The following is a 17,813-nucleotide window of genomic DNA, read 5'->3' as shown; positions in this document are numbered from 1 at the left end:
AGCATGCATATATATATATATATATATATATATATATATATATATGCAAAAATCATTAAAAAACATTAGCAAACTAAAAAAAAATATTAGCAAACTAAACCCAACAACACATAAAAAGGGTTATACATCATGACCAAGTGGAATTTATCCCAGATATGCAATGTTGGCTCAACTTATAAAAATCAATTAATGTAATATACCATATTAATAAACCAAAGGGAAAAGCAAACAATATCAACTTAATTGAAACAGAAAAAGCATTTTATAAAATCCAACATCCTTTCATAAAATACTCAACAAATTCAGAATAAAAGGGAACTTCCTCCACCTGACAAAAGACATTACAAAAAATCCATAGCTTACATCAGAGTTAATGGTGAAAGAATAAAATCAATAAAATCTTTCCCCCTAAAATTAGGAGCAAGACAAATGTCTGCTCTTGGAACTCCTTTTCAACACTGTACTTGAGGTTTTAGCAAAGGCAATTAGGCAAGAAAAAGAAACATCAATGATGAGAGAGAATCATCTGTTGGCTGCCTCCCATATGACACCTACTGGGAATCTAGCCTGCGACCTGGGCATGTGCCCTGACACGGAATCGAACCGTGACCTCCTGGTTTATGGGTTTGATGCTCAACCACTGAGCAACACCAGCTGGGCAAGTGCTATTATGTTTTAATTTCATTTTTAGGTTGTGTATTGCTAGTGTATAAAAATACATCTGCTTTTTGTATATTGACCTTGTATTATGCAACCTTACAAAACTTATTTGTTATCCCTAATAGTCATTTTGTGGATTTATTAGCGGTTTTCTATATGTAAGATCATATCATTAGAATATAAAGTTAGTTTTACCTCTTTCTTTCAGTTCTGGATGTCTTGTTTCTTTTTCTTGACTAATTGCCTTTGCTAAAACCTCAAAATCATTAAAAAAATATTAAAAACACACATATAATAGTACCTGAAATAATAAAATACTTAGGAATAAAATTAAGAAGATGCATACTGAAAACTATGAGACATTATTGAAAGAAATTAAAGACCTAAATAAATGGAAAGACATCCATTTTCATAGATTGGGAGACTTAATGTTGTTAACATAGCATTAATCTACACATCCAATACAATCCCTATTGAAGTCCCAGCTATCTTTTTTGCAGAAATTGATTTTGGAAAATGGTACTAAGATCAGTCAATGGGGAAAACATAGTCTTTTTCACAAATGATGCTGGGACTAGATATACACATGCAAAAGAAAAAAATGAACGCAACCTCTCTTCATACACAAAAATTAACTGAAATGAATCAAAGACCTGAATTTAGAAGATAAAACTATTACTCAGCTAGAAGAAAATATAGGTGTAAATCTTCATGACCTTGAATTAGGTAATGCTTTTTTATATATGACACCAAAAGCATAAGCAACCAACAAAAATACAGATACAGATAAATTAGACTTAATAAAAAATACTATCAAGAACGGAGTGGGGAACCTATTTTTCTGCCAACAGCCATTTGGATATTTGTAACATCATTCGCTTAATATAACTCACTTAATATAAATTTATGTTGCTATGAAACAAGCTCCTAGATTTATTGAATTTTGAGTCCCGCCAGACCAAATGATTGGCAGGGCCAAACCAAATGATTTTGAGGGCCTTATATAGCCCTCTGGCCAGGTATTCCCATCCCTGGTTTAAGTTATCAAGTTTGTGATAGTTACAACTGCCATAGGAAACAATACTAGTATAGTGTAAGAAGAATCTCTTTGCATTATTTCCTGCAAATGCATGTGACTTTACAATGATCTCAATAAAAAAAAAAGACTACCACATGTCAAGCAATATTTGAAGTGCTGTGGAAACAAGAGCCACTGCACTCATAGAATTTGCATACTAGGAGGAGAGACTAATAAACAAGGGAAAATGTGCTTGTGTTAAACAGTGATAAGAGCTAAAGAGAAAAAAAATAAAGAAGGGAAGAAGATATGAAGTATCTGTGGTGGGGACAGGGAATAAATTGAAATTTTAGGATGGCAATGGAAGGCCCCATTGGGAAGACAACTTCTGAATAAAGAAAGTGACCATGCTGACAAAAGAGGGAAGAGTGTTCTAAGGAGAGGGAGGAATAATTCCTCTTATAAATTCCTGATTTTAAATCAATGCTCTCATATAAGATGAATGGGGCGTGGTATGGTGTGGGGGGTGTGTATGTGTGTGTTTGAAAGGTACTGTAGAACCTTTCCAACCTTCTCCTTTGCTCACTCTACTCTAGGTGTACTGGTCTAGCTGTTCCTTAAAGAGGCCAAAAATACTACTGCATCAGAGCTTTTGTTTGTTTGTTTTTTTTATGGGCATTTTTAATCCTCACCGGAGGATATTTTTCCATTGATTTTTAGAGTGGAAAGGAGGGAGGGAGGCAGAGAGAGAAAGAGAGAGAAACGTTGATGTGAGAGAGACGATTGGTTGCCTCCCACATGCACCCTGACCTGGGTCTAGGATAGAGCCGTAACAGAGGTACATGCCCTTGACCGGGAACTGAACCCAGGACTCTTCAGTCCATGGCCTGAAGCTCTAACCACTGAGAAACGGGCTAGGGCCTGCATGAGGGTTTTTTATTACCTACTATTCCTACTGCCTTTAACATTCTTCCCACATGGTTCACTACCTTGCTTCCTTCATGTCTCTCCTCAAATTTAATCTTGCCAATGAAGCTTCCCTGAACATCATATATGTATTAGCCACCTTCCTCCCCACTACTTTGGACCTCTTTACTCTGATTTATTTTCCTTCATAGAATTTTTCACCATTTAGTATACCATATGTTTATCAGTATACTCAGTTCTATCTATTATTTTCCCAATGGAATATAAGCTGTATGAGGACCGGGACTTTGCCAATTGTGTTTACTTCTGGCTCCCTGAGTGATTAAAACAGTGTCTAGACATATAAGATGCTCTCTAAAATGTGTTCAATCAATAAATATTCATATATGTGTATTAGATCAAGCTTGTTAACTGTTCAATCATTTTAATTTTGTTTTCCTAATATATTAATTATTCAGAGAAATGTTATGGAAGATTTGGAAAATGTTTGTAGTTTTGTCAATTCTTGCTTTCTAAAGAGTGAGTCTATTGTGAGTTGAGTGCAAGTTCAAAATTGTTATCTTGTTGGTTAACTGTTCTTTTTGTCATTAGCTAATTACCTTATCCAAAATAATGCTTTTTTTGGCTTTAAGGTCTATTTTATCTAATATTACATAGTAATCCTATTCAGAGAAATAATGTATACCTTAAAGCCAATCAGTTCCTTCTCAAATTGTATCTTATTATTTTTAATATTCTGATTCCAATGTTGTTTTTATACAGTTCAATTAGATTTATCCACCAATTTATATTCTTACATTTGGTTCCTGTAACCCACTTTCCCTTTCTGCTTTCAACATCCTTCTTCACAATTATATCCTTTATTAGTTTTTAGTCTTACTTTTATAAAAATGTTTTATTTTGCTGAAAGGGAATATAGCTGAACACCCACAATTGTGGTAAAGCAGTATGAAATACTGACTTAAGAGGAGCAACTCATACAATGACAATACTTATCTCTGTACGGCAGTAAGCAAAAGAAAATACAAAAGGAAATAGATTAGAAAAATATCCAGCCATCTAACTTTCTAAATTAGGTCTCATTAAAAGGAATAAAATAGACAACAATAAAAAATAAAAATTAAAAAGGAAAAAAATAAATTAGGTCTCAGCATGAATTTAATCAATTGTGATACATACATGTGCAAATTTTTAGAATAGAGGTAACAATAATGCAAATACTAAATTTCAGTCTTAAGTTACATTTAATTTTGAGGAAGAGAGGACATATTTTAAGATTTGTACCAATGAAGAGACAGAGGAAACAGATGTAATAACCTTTAACAAAATAATATTATAAAGAAAGGTGAACACAAATGAGTTTGAACCCAGAATAGAAAAAGCCATTCATTGTTCCCCCTAAAAGGCAACAGTGTAATATTTGCTAATTTTATAACTGACATGTCGCATTACATTGTTGTAATGTATTCTGATAAAGATAATGAAAAAGCTTGCTTGTCAAACCTTTGTTGCCAAGGCTGCTGGGAATGGATGACAAATACAAAAAAATTCTATCAAGTTGAAGTGATGCAATGGCAACAACTTAAAAAATATACCAAAAGTAATTAGGAAGATAATATGCAATTTGCCATATTTCAGGTTTCATAACTGAGTGCCTCAAGCCAAATAGCAGATTTATTTCATTTCTCATGGTTTAAGCATTTCACTCATACCCTACATCAAAGAAAGTTTACCTTTTTATTCCCTGAAATGTACTGCTAGCCATGTCTATGATGCCTCCAGTTGGTCTTGCCACTGCTCCAACTAAACCTTTCCCAACACCTTTAAAGAAACCAGCTGCTCCTTCTTTTTGAGCTCCTAGAAATAAAAAAGACAAAGCTTTAGGCAATTAGATTAAGAGTGAAAATTGAATCAACTTCTGAAACACTTGGTAATATATATCACCTAAAGAAACTATTATACTTGCCTTTGATTGGCTTTGTAACAATTCCTGTTATGCCACTTACAAAACCCTAAAAGGAAAGCACAATTGAAAATTTATAATACTTTCACACAATGCCTTGACGAACCAAATCTGGTTTACAAAAAAATAAAAATACAGAGTTGTGCTTTCTAGATACATAAGAATTAATGTATTTCCTAAATATTTTATTTAAACAGAATGCTTTTGGAGATTACTGACATATTTTATATAGGCCACAACACACTACTCCTCCAACATGCAAATAATACTTGAAGGAGTGTAAGTTATATATCTATTTCCTTATTTAAAGAATATGGCTTTAAAATATATTTCTGCCCAGCCAGCGTGGCTCAGTGGTTGAGTGTTGACCCATGAACCAGGGGGTCATGGTTTAATTCCCAGTCAGGGCACATGCCCAGGTTGTGGGCTCAATCCCCAGTAAGGCAGCCAATCAATGATTCTCTCTCATCACTGATGTTTCTCTATCTCTCCTTCCCTCGCTCCATTCCTCTCTGAAATCAACTTAAAAAACCCCACAAATCTTTAAAATAATTATCTATATCTATCTATCTATCTATCTATCTATCTCCTACATAATAAAAGGCTAATATGCAAATAGAGCGAACGGTGGAACGACAGGTTGCTACGACCAGCACTGACCACCAGGGGGCAGATGCTCAATGCAGGAGCAGTCCCCGGGTGGTCAGTGCACTCCTATAGGGGGAGCGCCACTCAGCCAGAAGCCTAACGCAGAGGTGGTGACAGGAGCCTCTCCCACCTCTGTGGCAGCACTAAGCTGTCAGCTGGACATCCCCCGAGGGCTCCCGGACTGCAAGAGGGTGCAGGTTGGGCTGAGGGACACCCCCAAGTGCACGAATTTTGTGCACCAGGACTCTAGTATTTATATAAAAGGCTAATATGCAAAATGTCCCCTCAGGAGTTCAACCAGGAGACCGAGAGTTCGATCGCTCGCTATGACATGCACTGACTATAAGGGGGCAGTTGAGGAACAAAGGAAGGCCCTGGCCAGCAGCTGACAGCCAGGAAAGGAAGGCCCCAGCCAGCAGCCAGAAGGCCCCAATCAGCTGATCGCCGGCCAGGCCTAGAGACCCTACTCGTGCATGCATTTTGTGCACCAGGCCTCAAGTAGTAATAATAATGATAATAATAATAATAATAGATATTTCCTATAACATTCACAACACTGGGAAAGTCTTACAGAAACTAAGCCTTTTCCTCCTCGAGTGATGCCTTCTCTAAGACCAGCCGGTTGCTTGTTCATGGCTTCTCTCCTCTTCTGTTGGTAGTCTTCATCCATAGTTATAGCTGCTACCCCTTTAGCCATAGCACTGGTGATTTTGGAGGCAGCACCAGCTAATCCACCTAGGAGAAATTAACATATCTTTAGTAAAAGCAAATATATCATTACTTTCTAGCATAATCACATTCGCGAGGCATTCTGTTTCTTACCAACAGCTCCCCCAACTAATGCCTTCAATCCTAGTGCCATTCCTTCCACAAACTCTTCAGGACCCTGGATGGCTCCCTAAAGGATCAAAAATAACAACAAATAAGATTATATTTACCTTTAAAAGTGCACTAATTGATATGAAGAAAATAGTAGCGACAAAAAAAAAAAATGATGTCCCTGAGAAAGTGACACCAGAAGAAAACTTCACATTAACGGAAGTCTCAGATAGTTCATGACATTGCAAGTGAAAAGGATTAAGTGTTGCAAGTTAATCCAAACTTAGGAGAATGGCTATTCATCAAAGTGTACAAAAGATGTTTGTTCTGTATGTTGTATGATAAGAAGGTGAACACACACTACCCTTGATAATTTTTTATGAAATAAATAAAAACACTTTCATTCCTAATATATCTAATGTTTTAAATTATATTGTACAAAATAAATATGTTTTTCTATTATTTCATTATCATCTACTCTTTTAAGTGTGAAAGTAGCAACATGTTTTAACATTCTGGCAGAAATTTTTAAGGGACATAGAAAAATCATAATTTCTGCCATTGATTGAGATTGCTTTGCACAGTGCTAGCTGTGCATACTATTGTGCATAGCAAAACTGCCTGTCCATAATACTCTTCCTTCTACTAGAGTGTAAGTTTACCCACCTTTAATTTTACAATAGAACACTTAAAATTCAGTATATTTGTTTAAAGTCTTAAGTTTAAAATCTGAGGGAAAATGTAAAAATTTCCTCCCAAATTTCTCAAAAGCTGTTAACACTGTTCGCTGCAAAATAATGTGCCTTTGTGACTCACAAAATCTATTTACATCTGCAACTCAAGTTAACAATTGGAATGCATTATTTTTTCAACAGTATCTGTGTGATATGTTGCACAATGCAAGAATAACTGTTTTACCTGGTAAGGTTCATAGAAAAATGCTTCTACACCTTCAGAAAATTCTCTAATCAAGCCAAAGGGATTTCCCAAAACTTCAAGTCCAAGAATGAGTACATACATTTGTCTAATGGCCTAAAAAGAAAACATAAACATTAATCAATTTGGATTATCAGGCTTAATATTTTTTTCTTAAATTTAGTACACACATCCAATTTTTCAGGCTAATATCCTTATCATCAATTTCAACACCTAAACCATATATTACCTTATTCGTCACTAGTCAGTTTTTAAAAAGCAATTCAGTGTTAGAGTATTAGAAATAATGTAAGATTTACATAATACTTTAGAATATTCAAAATACTTGTAGTTTTACAACTGTGTGTGAAAGTTGTTAATACTACCATCATTTTATAGACTGAAGAAATATACAGGTCAAATGATGCCTAGGGCCAAACAGAGGTTGAATGGCAAATCCGGAATCCAAACCCTGACCTCTTGAGTCATGCTCAATGATCTGTCCATTATTCAACAGCTGTCTCAGATGCCCTATAAGTTATATAAAAATACTGTAATCTTTTCAAATGTGGGAAAAAAATCCACTAAAATAATATATCTAGAAGACTTAGTAACTCAATTACATTAAAAATATCCTGTGTTCGCCCCCACCAGTTTGGTTCAGTGGATAGAGTGTTGGCCTGCACACTGAAGGGTCCCAGGTTCGATTCCAGTCAAGGGCACATGCCCGAGTTTTGGGCTCGATCCCCAGTAGGGGGACATGCAGGAGGCAGCTCATCAATGATTCTCTCTCATCATTGATGCTTCTTTCTCTCTCTCCATTTCCTTCCTCTCTGAAATCAATAAAAATATATTTTAAAAAAATACCCTGTGTTCATCAGTTACTAATAGTTTCCTTTGAGCCTAGTTTTTTAAGTAAGTGTGGTGAATTACTTAATATTTTATTTAAAGGTTTATGTGTAGTCTACATTGTTCCAGAAAAGATTGGGGACATAGCTAAAAATTAGAAGGACAGAAAACTGAAAGGCCATTCTCTTTTTTTTTTAATTTTTACTTACTGAATTTAGAAAGAGAGAGAGAGAAAGAGAGAAACATCAATTTGTTGTTCCACTTATTTATGCATTCACTGGTTGATTCACATATGTGCCCTGACAGGGGATCAAACTTGTAACCTTGGCATATTGGGATGAAGCTCTAAAAACAGAGCTACTTGGCCAGAGCCTCTTTCTACAATTCTGAAAATAAAATACATGTCTTAAATTTTTGAAAATGGCTATTAACTTCCTTGCCAAATCTACATTATATAGGTACAGACACATACAGTTTCACTATTTTATATCACTCTGCCCCTTTGTAAAATAATCTCAGACAAACCTGTTTTGAATAGTGTCTTACTACTTCAGACTGCAGTTCAGATGTTGTATGAAACTGATAGTTGAGTTCAAAAAATGCAAGCCTGAAAAAGAAACCACATTAAAAATGTGTAAATGTGTAGGTACGTGCATGGAGAGAGGGTGAGAGGGAGACAGGCAGAGAGGGAATAAAATCTTTAATGTTAAGATTTCATTTTCTTTAGAATTTTTCTCCAAATCTTTCCTTTCAGTCTTTTCCCATGCCAACCAGAAAACCTACTCTTTTACATACATCTCTGCACATTCTAGTCAAAAAAGCTCTAAAAATCTGATGAAAGCTATGGATCTTACCCTCAGAAAAGCCACTAACATACACACATTTTCCACATAATTTAGAGGATCAGAGAGCCCTTGGATCTATGGACATGAACTTATATTTGTCAACTTAGTCTTATCATGGCCCACATAGAAAATGTTTGACACACTGAGATAAATTTAAGTGGTTGCTCAAGAATGACCAGGGTTCATTGCTGCAGGGCCTGCCTGAACAGCCTACGGCTGAGGAATGAAGGTATATTTACTTATAACCTGTTCCCAGCATACACCCAATCAACTAATTGGAAAGCTCTATGCTAGCAGATAAGATAGCAAGACTAGAATTCTCACTTTATTCCTGATATGATGTCTTCAAATCTGTTCTTTTATTTGACTGTTAACTAACTTACCCAGACTCAGAGATATCTCTTACTGGACTCACTGATTCTTATTATTTTTAGTAACAGTTCTAGGTGGTAGTTGAAAAGGGCATTCTTATCTGAAGTCTCCACTCAGACTTGGACACTCTTTGGTCAGATACTCTATCTAATAGCTCCCACAATTACTCAAAGTTAAGTTCCTGATGGTAACATTTAAACTGATCCCTTCATTTCCCTGTCATGACATTCACTTTTTCTAGTCACATATACTTTGAAGAGTCTTGATCCGCCTTAAAGTCACATCTTTTAAGCACCACACCTTTGGGCACACACAGCTGCTTAGAATTCTTCCCTAGACCAGACAGGCCTTAAAGAGTGCACCAACATGCATGACCCCTGTCTCTATTTCTTAAGGAAATTATTTAACAACTAATTTGTTTTTCAATAGTTAAGGATTAACAGGTGTATGTTACCTAAGTTATGTTACACTTAACAACAAAACCATCTTGTGCCTAAGATGTGCAGTGTACTTTACACATTTTTCACTTATAAATTTTTGGTGAATATAAAATGGACTTTTCATCAATTTGTAGATTTGAATTTAAACATACTTAAAAACTACATCTTGTACATCTGTAAGAGTGGCGCCAATACTCTTCAGCAAGAGATTTAAAGAACTAATTGCAATGAATCCTTCATGCTGTTCTGAGTCTTTAGCTGCTTCTTTACCCGAACTCAGTGAAACACTTAAATGCAACTAGAGAGATAAAGAGATAAGTATTTAAATCAGTACCTTCATAATGACAATATTAATTTTTAATATTCAATTTTATTTTAAAGTCACTACACCACAAATAAAATTTCAAAGATAACAGGACTGTGCCAAATTTAATAAGTGAAAAGTTTAAAAGATTTAAAATCTAATACAGTTCTTTTTAAATTTTAAATTCAGCAATGTATGATGATATATTTAGCTCAATCCAATTCTTTTGGTAAAGCTAAGAAAATATTAACATTTATACATTGTTAGTGACAATAATATCTAGAAGTTAAAGTTGCTGAAATAAATATCTCCACAAGTGAATGTTTCAACTATAAGAACTAAGGTAGCAGGATGTTAAAAGCACTTTTGTATTGTATGCATATACATGCTGTATACTCAGCTATACAATAATTTTCTTCAAGTATTCTGTAAGTAACTCATAAAAACTTTGTGTTAAGAACTTATATTTAGTTCCATCCAATCTTCAAATCTTAAATTAAGATTAATTTATAAATTAAAATGTATACACTACAGTTAGTACTGTACTGCATACTTGAAAGTTGCTAAAGGAGGAATCTTAAAAGTTCTCATCACAAAAAATAAATAAATTATAATACTGTATACAGACAGATGGTAATATATTGTGATGATCATTTCAGTCTATACAAATATCAAATCATTACACTGTATACCTGAAATAAATTTAATGTATCAATTACAACCCAGTTAAAAGAAAAACTTATACATACATCAACACAAAATTTAGAAAACTGTCATTAAATACTTTAACACTAAGGAAATCTGTTAGGTCAAGACATAAACATATAAACACATGCTGTGGGTAGCTCCACTATTAGTTCCATATGGTGAAAATTATTATAAGAATAAAATTTTTAAAGGGTTATTAAATTTGCTATTACCTAGATTATCATAGATAATAAAAATAACTTATTTTTCCCTACCTTGATAGGAGATATATGAAAATACTCATAGAGACTGACTTGTGATGAATCTACTAATGAAACTGTTTTATATTCTTCTTGGAAAACTTCTATATCTTTATGAAAAAGTTCAACCTGTAAAGGAACATAAAGTATTAAAAACTTAAGGGACCTATCTTCAGGAAGTAGTTAAGCCAATAGCTCACACACTGCAGAACACTCCCCTGTAATATCCAGATCCAACATCATTCATAATTAGGAAGATACTGCCTGAGGAGAGAAACTAATATTTCTTTTGTTAGGAAAGTTCTGTCTGTCGCTCGGAAACTGATAAGCATATCTTCTATGTTTCCATCTAATCCACTAAAAGACGCTAAGCTTTTCCTCATGTGATTACAGATTTTACTCGAAAAGGCCACTAATCTAATCCATTTATTTTTGTTTTGTAATAAATAATGTATTTATTTTTTTTAAATAGTTAAGTATTGCACTTTTTTACAATTCTTGCAGCACACCAGTGTGCCACAGTGCACCGGTTGAAATCGTTATTCTAAATTATTAATCTAAACAAAAGTAACCAAGGAAAGTAAAATTGAAAAAAAAACCCACAGTAATGTGAACATGACTGATTATCCTCTTCCTTCTACTATGGATTTAAATCTTTCCTCCTATTTGCTATCTCACGTTTAAAAGACTATTTTAACTTATCTTGCTTAAGACTATTCGTGTCTTCTATAATCTAAAAAAATGATTTCTGCCAATGTACTCACCACAGCAGCGTAATAAAAATATTTTTAAAATGAAACAAAACCATTATAACACTTTAAGAATTTATCAGGAGGGTTGGGGGGTGGGGGTAAGAGATCAACTGAAGGACTTGTATGCATGCATATAAACATAACCAATGGACACAAGACACTGGGGTGTAGGGGAGGCCGGGGGAAGGTCAAGGGGAGAAAAAAAAAAGGAGACATATGTAATACTCTTTGTAATACTTTAAGCAATAAAACAAAATTTAAAAAAAAAAGAATTCCTTTGGAGGGGGGGAGAAATAATTTATCAGGATAGCTAACATTTTTCTCAGTCCTTTTCCGAATCCTTACCATCAATGCCATTATTTTAAGTCTTACCTCCGTTTTTTCAGTTACTTCAGCTTCTGTCATAAGTTCTGCTAATGCATAGACAAACCCAAGATCTAACCTGAGATCCATTTCTTGGATCAACACTTTGAAGTATCTATATTACAAAGTAGAAAATATGAAAGGTCATCAATTAACAGTATTAAAAAAATTAGATAAAGAAAAAAGTATTAAATATTAGAATGTTAAAACTTAGAACTTTCTAGAGGAATGTCATGGTAACACTTCATAATAGCAAGAAACTCAAGTATGAAAATGCCTATAGAGAGGAAATCTATAAGTAAACTGTGGTATACAGTCATCAAACATTATTTATTAGTGTTTATAGATAAATTCTAGCTACATACCACAAAATGAATACATTTTACTAAAAAGCTTAATAAAAAAAAGCAAGTCCCAGGAGTATTGTACGGTTTGAAAAAAAAAATTTTAATTAGGAGGAGAAAAGGGAAACTAAGAAGCATAATGTTTAGGTACACATTAGATAGATATTATTTAAATTATAATAAAACTATAATTTGAAAAGCAAGGGAATAGCCCAGGCCAGTGTGGCTCAGTTGGTTGGAGCATTGTCCCATACATTCAAAGGTGGTGGGTTCAATTCCCAGTTAGGGCACATACTGAAGTTGTGGATCTGATCCCTGGTTGGGGCACTTGCAGGAGGCAACCAATAGATGTTTGTCTCTCACATCCATGTTTCTCTCAAAAAAAAAAAAGAAAGAAAAATCAATGAAAAAAATCCTCAGGTAAGGATTTAAAAAAGAAAAAAGCAAGAGAATAATGTTTGTCTTGGTAATAGGGCAGAGAAAACAAGAAATAAGGGAATAATACATAGATGAATGTTTCTATAAATGTTAGATTTCTTGCACTGGGTGGTGACTGAATTTGAAAATACTATTTTCTCTCTTGTTTCTAACACTATGCAGTAATTATAGAGAACTTGAGAAAACAAATAAACAAAAAGGAAAATAAAATGCCCATAATTTAGAAATAACTTTCGTTAATACCTAGGTGTATTTCATTTAGAGCCTTCTGATTCTCCGTAATTATAAAATAATTAATAGACGTTTTCTATGACCTTCATAATTTAATATTGTACATTTAAATCTTTGACTTATTTGAAATTTACTTTTTCTAAAGAGCACAGTTTAAATCAAAACATTAAATAAATACACAAGGAATGTATTAGGACACTTACTTAATACGTGATATCTGGGAATGCCCTGCAGATCTCATGACAATACTGACATCTGTAAAGGGCTTGGGTGCTGTAAAGGGTAATAAATATGATTAATTCCATGATGCTTTAAAAAAAGATAAGCAGCATTTTCTTACCATGTAATACACATTACAATGGCTAACTAAATTATTTGCTAAATGGTGAATATCAATTAAAATTACTAATATTTGCATGACCCATTATAGTCTTAATTTCAGACTCCAGGATTGTTTTTGTACATTATCTATACTCCCTCTGAGGATTACTAATCCTTTAAATTAGTGAGTTTAAACTAGAAGCAAGCATTAGAACCATCAGGGAAACTTTGTGGAAACACAGATTTCAGGATCTTGCCCTTGACTTCTAGGTGAAAGGGCTTGGGCATGTATACTGGTCAATAAGCTTCCAAGCAGATTATGAATACTCCTTTAGATAGTTTAGTCAGTGGTATGAAGGTAACTGTGGAAAGAAAAAGGAGGGAGGGAGCAGGGTAGTGGGAAGAGAAAAGAAAGTGAGGGGAAGAACAACAGCAAAGAAAGAAGGTGAAGGGAAGAGAGGATGGAAGAAAAGACTTGTAATCATTCTCAACTGGGGATTAGGGCAGTTCCTGTGGTTAGAAAACAGTCTGAATTTGAACTTCCTCACTATTTATTCAAAGGTCTCAGTGGCTTTTAAATCAGAGTTTTAAACATTGTAATTTTTTAAAAGTAGCATTTCTAAACATTAAGATATATATTTCTAATTAATCTTTTCTTCAGTATTCAATCAGAGTTTTGTTGAAGTTAGCTGAGTAAAATGGTTTCATTTCATATTATTATAGTAAAATAAACCAAACAGTTAATACAACCACTTTTATAGCAATCTAAAGATATAGACAAACCTGAATCCATGGTGACTGACTTGGGAGGCTTAATAGGATAAAATACAAATGGAAATACAGCACCATGTATCTGGTTTTGGATCTAAAAAACAAACAAACAAACAAAAAAAACCCAGGTTAGTATGTTCATATGTTAATTATAGAACCTGACTAGAATAACAAGATTTAAGGAGAAGGAATCAAAAAGTCTAGTCCCACACTGAAATGGAAGTGTTAAAATAGACCATAAGAATAAATTAGTTTAATTTATAATACAATTTGACTATCTATTCAGACTCACCTGTATTCTATAAATTTGAATTCTAAATGATGATTGATGTGCAGATGTGTTATATTCCACGTTTAATGCTGGCAGATAATTTCTTCGTATAGCTATTATATGTGGTTGCAGAATTTTCATGTTATTGCCACTAGGTGTAAAGCGAACCTGAAAAACATGGCATCCCCCAAAAACACATAGAATTCCTATTTACTCATAACTGATTAAAATTAGAAATGTGTACCAAAATTTTAAAAATACTAATTAAAATAATAGGCTAAATATTCAATTAGGTTTAGAATGAGAACTTTATAGCCCATATCCATACAATTCACAAAAACATTCAGATATTCCTTAGAGCTTGGTTGTATCACTTTTTATAAATTTGCTAAAATTTACCCAAAACAAGTGAGAAATATAAAATAACATTACAAATAATTAAAAAATAGTTACTGGCTTGTTAACCAAGGAATAGATCACTAGTATCTCAAGAGAAAGTCTGAGTTTTTAATATTTTATATTAAGTATGTATGATAACATTCACTGTTTTGTAAGGAAATAAGACTTAAATATTAACTGGTGATTAATCTAATTATAATAGATAAAAATTAAAACTTCATATCAGTACTTAAAAATATTACCGGAATATTAGTGTCCAACTCAATAACCTTATCTTCTGAAGGTGAAGATTCAATATATTCCTTAAATTCTTTCTCTAACTTCTCAGTGTGCTTTATACTCATTGGCTTCCATCTTGCCTTCTTCTTGGGTTTTGTCTCCCAAACCACATCAGAACTTACATATGAAAGCAAAAATCATGGTACTAATTTATATACATTTTCATTTTAACTGGTTTATTACATGAATTACAAAATCTTGAGTAAAAATTTTGCAATATCCTCAATTCAACCAATCACATTAAATTCCTACTTAGGCACCATTCTTGGTAGTAGGAATTCTAGCAGTGAACATTACTGCCATTCTTTAGCTTCATTTTAGCTGACTGATAAAAAGAAAGTCATAAATATAGTAACTTAGCATATTTAATATATTAGGAGGTGAAATGCTTTTGAAAGAAGAAAAAGTAGACAAGGAAAGGTGGACACGGAGTATTGGGATATGCAAAGTTGTGGGTTGCAGTGTTAAAAGTGAGTAGTCAACAGGGGTGTCATGGAAGTAAGATTTCAAGAACTTAGAGATCAGGGAATTTATCCAGAAGACAACAGGAGAACATTTCAAGTAGAGGGACCAGTTAGAGCAAAGACTCTGTGAGCATGCTTGTAGTATATGAAGAAGAGCAAGGAGGCTGGCATACTGGAACACATTAAGAGTAGAAGACGACCTAGCCAGTCTGGTTCAGTAGACAGAGCGTGCGGGAAGAAACCTATCCATGTGTCTCTCTCACATCAATGTTCCTCTCTCTTTGTCTGTCCTCCTCCCTTCCACACTCTGTAAGTCAATGGAAAAATATCCTCAGGTGAGGATTAAAAAAAAAAAAAAGAAGAGTAGAAGATGAAGTAAGACAGGGGCCAAATAATGGGAAAGCCTTGTAGGATATTGTAAAGACTTGGAGTTTTACTCTGAGATGAATAACAGTTGAAAGATTATGAGAAGATCAATGACACGATCTGACTTAAGCTTTGTTAGAAATACACTGCTGGGATAGGGGTAAGAGAAAAGGGGAATGATGGCTAGAAGCAGAAAAACTTATTAGGAGTTTAATGTAGTAAGCTGGGAGAGAAATGGTGAGGGCTCTGCCTAGGGTGATAACACTGAGGTAGTGAAAAGTGGTCAGATCCTATGTATGTTTTGAAGGTAGAGCCAGCACATAGCCTCTAGATCAGCGGTTCTCAACCTGTGGGTCGCGACCCCTTTGGAGGTCAAATGACCCTTTCACAGGGGTCGCCTAAATACATCCTGCATATCAGATATTTACATTACGATTCATAACAGTAGCAAAATTACAGTTATGAAGTAGCAACGAAAATAATTTTATGGTTGGGGGTCACCACAACATGAGGAACTGTATTAAAGGGTCGCGGCATTAGGAAGGTTGAGAACCACTGCTCTAGATGGATTAGATGTGAGGTGTGAGTAAAGAGATGAAACAAAATGATTCCAACACTTTTGGCCTGAGTAACTAGAAGGATGTATTTGTCATTAACTTCAATGAGGAGGCAGATGTGGTAGGATATCAGGAAATGGGTTTTAAACATATAAAGTACTAGAGACCCGATGCACGAAATTCATACTCTGGGTGGGGAGGAGGGGAGGGAGGTCCCTCAGCCTGGCCTACACCCTCTCACAGTCCAGGAGTCCTTGGGGATGTCTGCCTGCCGGCTTAGGCCTGCCTGTTTGCTGCTCCTTACAGCTTGGCTTGCTGCCCCTTAGCACTGCCACAGAGGTGGGAGAGGCTCCTGCCACCACCGCTGCCCTCACCAGCCATGTGCCCGGCTTCTGGCTGAGCGGCACTCCCCCTGTGGGAGCATACTTACCATCAGGGGGCAGCTCCTGTGTTGAGCGTCTGCCCCCTGGTGGTCAGTGTGCATCATAGCGACTGGTCGGTCGATTTGCATATTAGGGTTTTATATAGATAGTTAGTCTCTTAGGTATTTTAGTACAAATTTTATGTAGGCAGCTGGATATACATGCCTGGAGTTCATGAAGAAAAATCTGGCTGAAGATGTATTTCTAGAAAATTTGGCTTATATGTGGTATTTGAAATCATAAAACTGAAACAGAGAAGAGGATTAGGTTTGAGAGCTTCAGGGCACCCAATGGAGAAGACAAGGAACCAACAAATGAGACTGAGAATGTTGGGAGAAAAAGAAAAATCAAGGTAAGAAATCCTGGAGGTCAGTCAAAGAAGGAATCTGTGTTAAATGTTATGAACTTTTAAGCAACAAGGGGGTTGGATATTGTACTTCAGACCTGGCAATACACACATCCCTAAGGTGCTCTTGGTAACACCAGTTTCATGGTACATTGAGAGCCAAAGCCTATTGGGAGTGACTAAAGAAAAAAATGGGTAAAAAAGAATTGAATGTAGTGAATATATTTAAGTCTTTTGTCATGAACAACACTTTTGGGCAGTTTGGCTATAAAGGGAAGCAAAGAAATAGGCAGTAGATAGCAGAGAAAGTAGGATCAAGACAATAAAATTTAAGTTGAGAGAAATAATATTGATGAGAACAATCCAAAAGAGAGTCAGAAATTGTGGAAAGGAGAAAGAAAAAAGAGAATTGCTAGATCAGTGTCTCAAAAAGTAAAAGGGAACAGAATACAATGCAAAAGCAGAAAAATTTGTTTAAATAGCACATATGATATACCTATGATAACTGTGGGTAAGTATGTCAGCATAGTATACAGGTAATAAATGCTGGTGAGTAGGAAGTTGATATTGGGGGGTGGGTCTTTGAAAGTTCCTTTTTGATTGCTTCAATTTTCTCAGTGAAATGGGATGCAAGGCAGTGAGCTGAGAGAGGAAATGGGGGTTTAAAAAGAGACAGAGTGTGAAACAATCTAGGAAAATGAGAGAATTAATGAAACAAATCTATTTCAGTGAAAAATTGCCAAAAGAATTAAATATAGAACAAAAAATCTACCCATATTCTA

The 17,813-nt window shown here is 34.7% G+C and overlaps 1 protein-coding gene across 1 annotated transcript in view; it reads right to left on the bottom strand.

Moving 5' to 3' along the window:
• VPS13A (vacuolar protein sorting 13 homolog A) overlaps positions 1 to 17,813 on the bottom strand; it is a 189,847-nt gene that overhangs the window by 34,921 nt on the left and 137,113 nt on the right. Inside the window, 13 exon segments of the mRNA XM_006086823.3 lie at positions 4,339 to 4,462; positions 4,572 to 4,617; positions 5,788 to 5,951; positions 6,039 to 6,114; positions 6,954 to 7,067; positions 8,325 to 8,406; positions 9,609 to 9,754; positions 10,723 to 10,836; positions 11,832 to 11,937; positions 13,039 to 13,108; positions 13,940 to 14,021; positions 14,220 to 14,366; positions 14,840 to 14,993. Of these exon segments, the coding sequence (XP_006086885.1) occupies positions 4,339 to 4,462; positions 4,572 to 4,617; positions 5,788 to 5,951; positions 6,039 to 6,114; positions 6,954 to 7,067; positions 8,325 to 8,406; positions 9,609 to 9,754; positions 10,723 to 10,836; positions 11,832 to 11,937; positions 13,039 to 13,108; positions 13,940 to 14,021; positions 14,220 to 14,366; positions 14,840 to 14,993 (1,425 nt within the window).

Source organism: Myotis lucifugus, unplaced genomic scaffold, assembly GCF_000147115.1.
Source record: "Myotis lucifugus unplaced genomic scaffold, Myoluc2.0 scaffold_31, whole genome shotgun sequence".
NCBI classification, from domain to species: domain Eukaryota; kingdom Metazoa; phylum Chordata; class Mammalia; order Chiroptera; family Vespertilionidae; genus Myotis; species Myotis lucifugus.
This window is presented reverse-complemented; position numbering and strand designations above follow the sequence as displayed.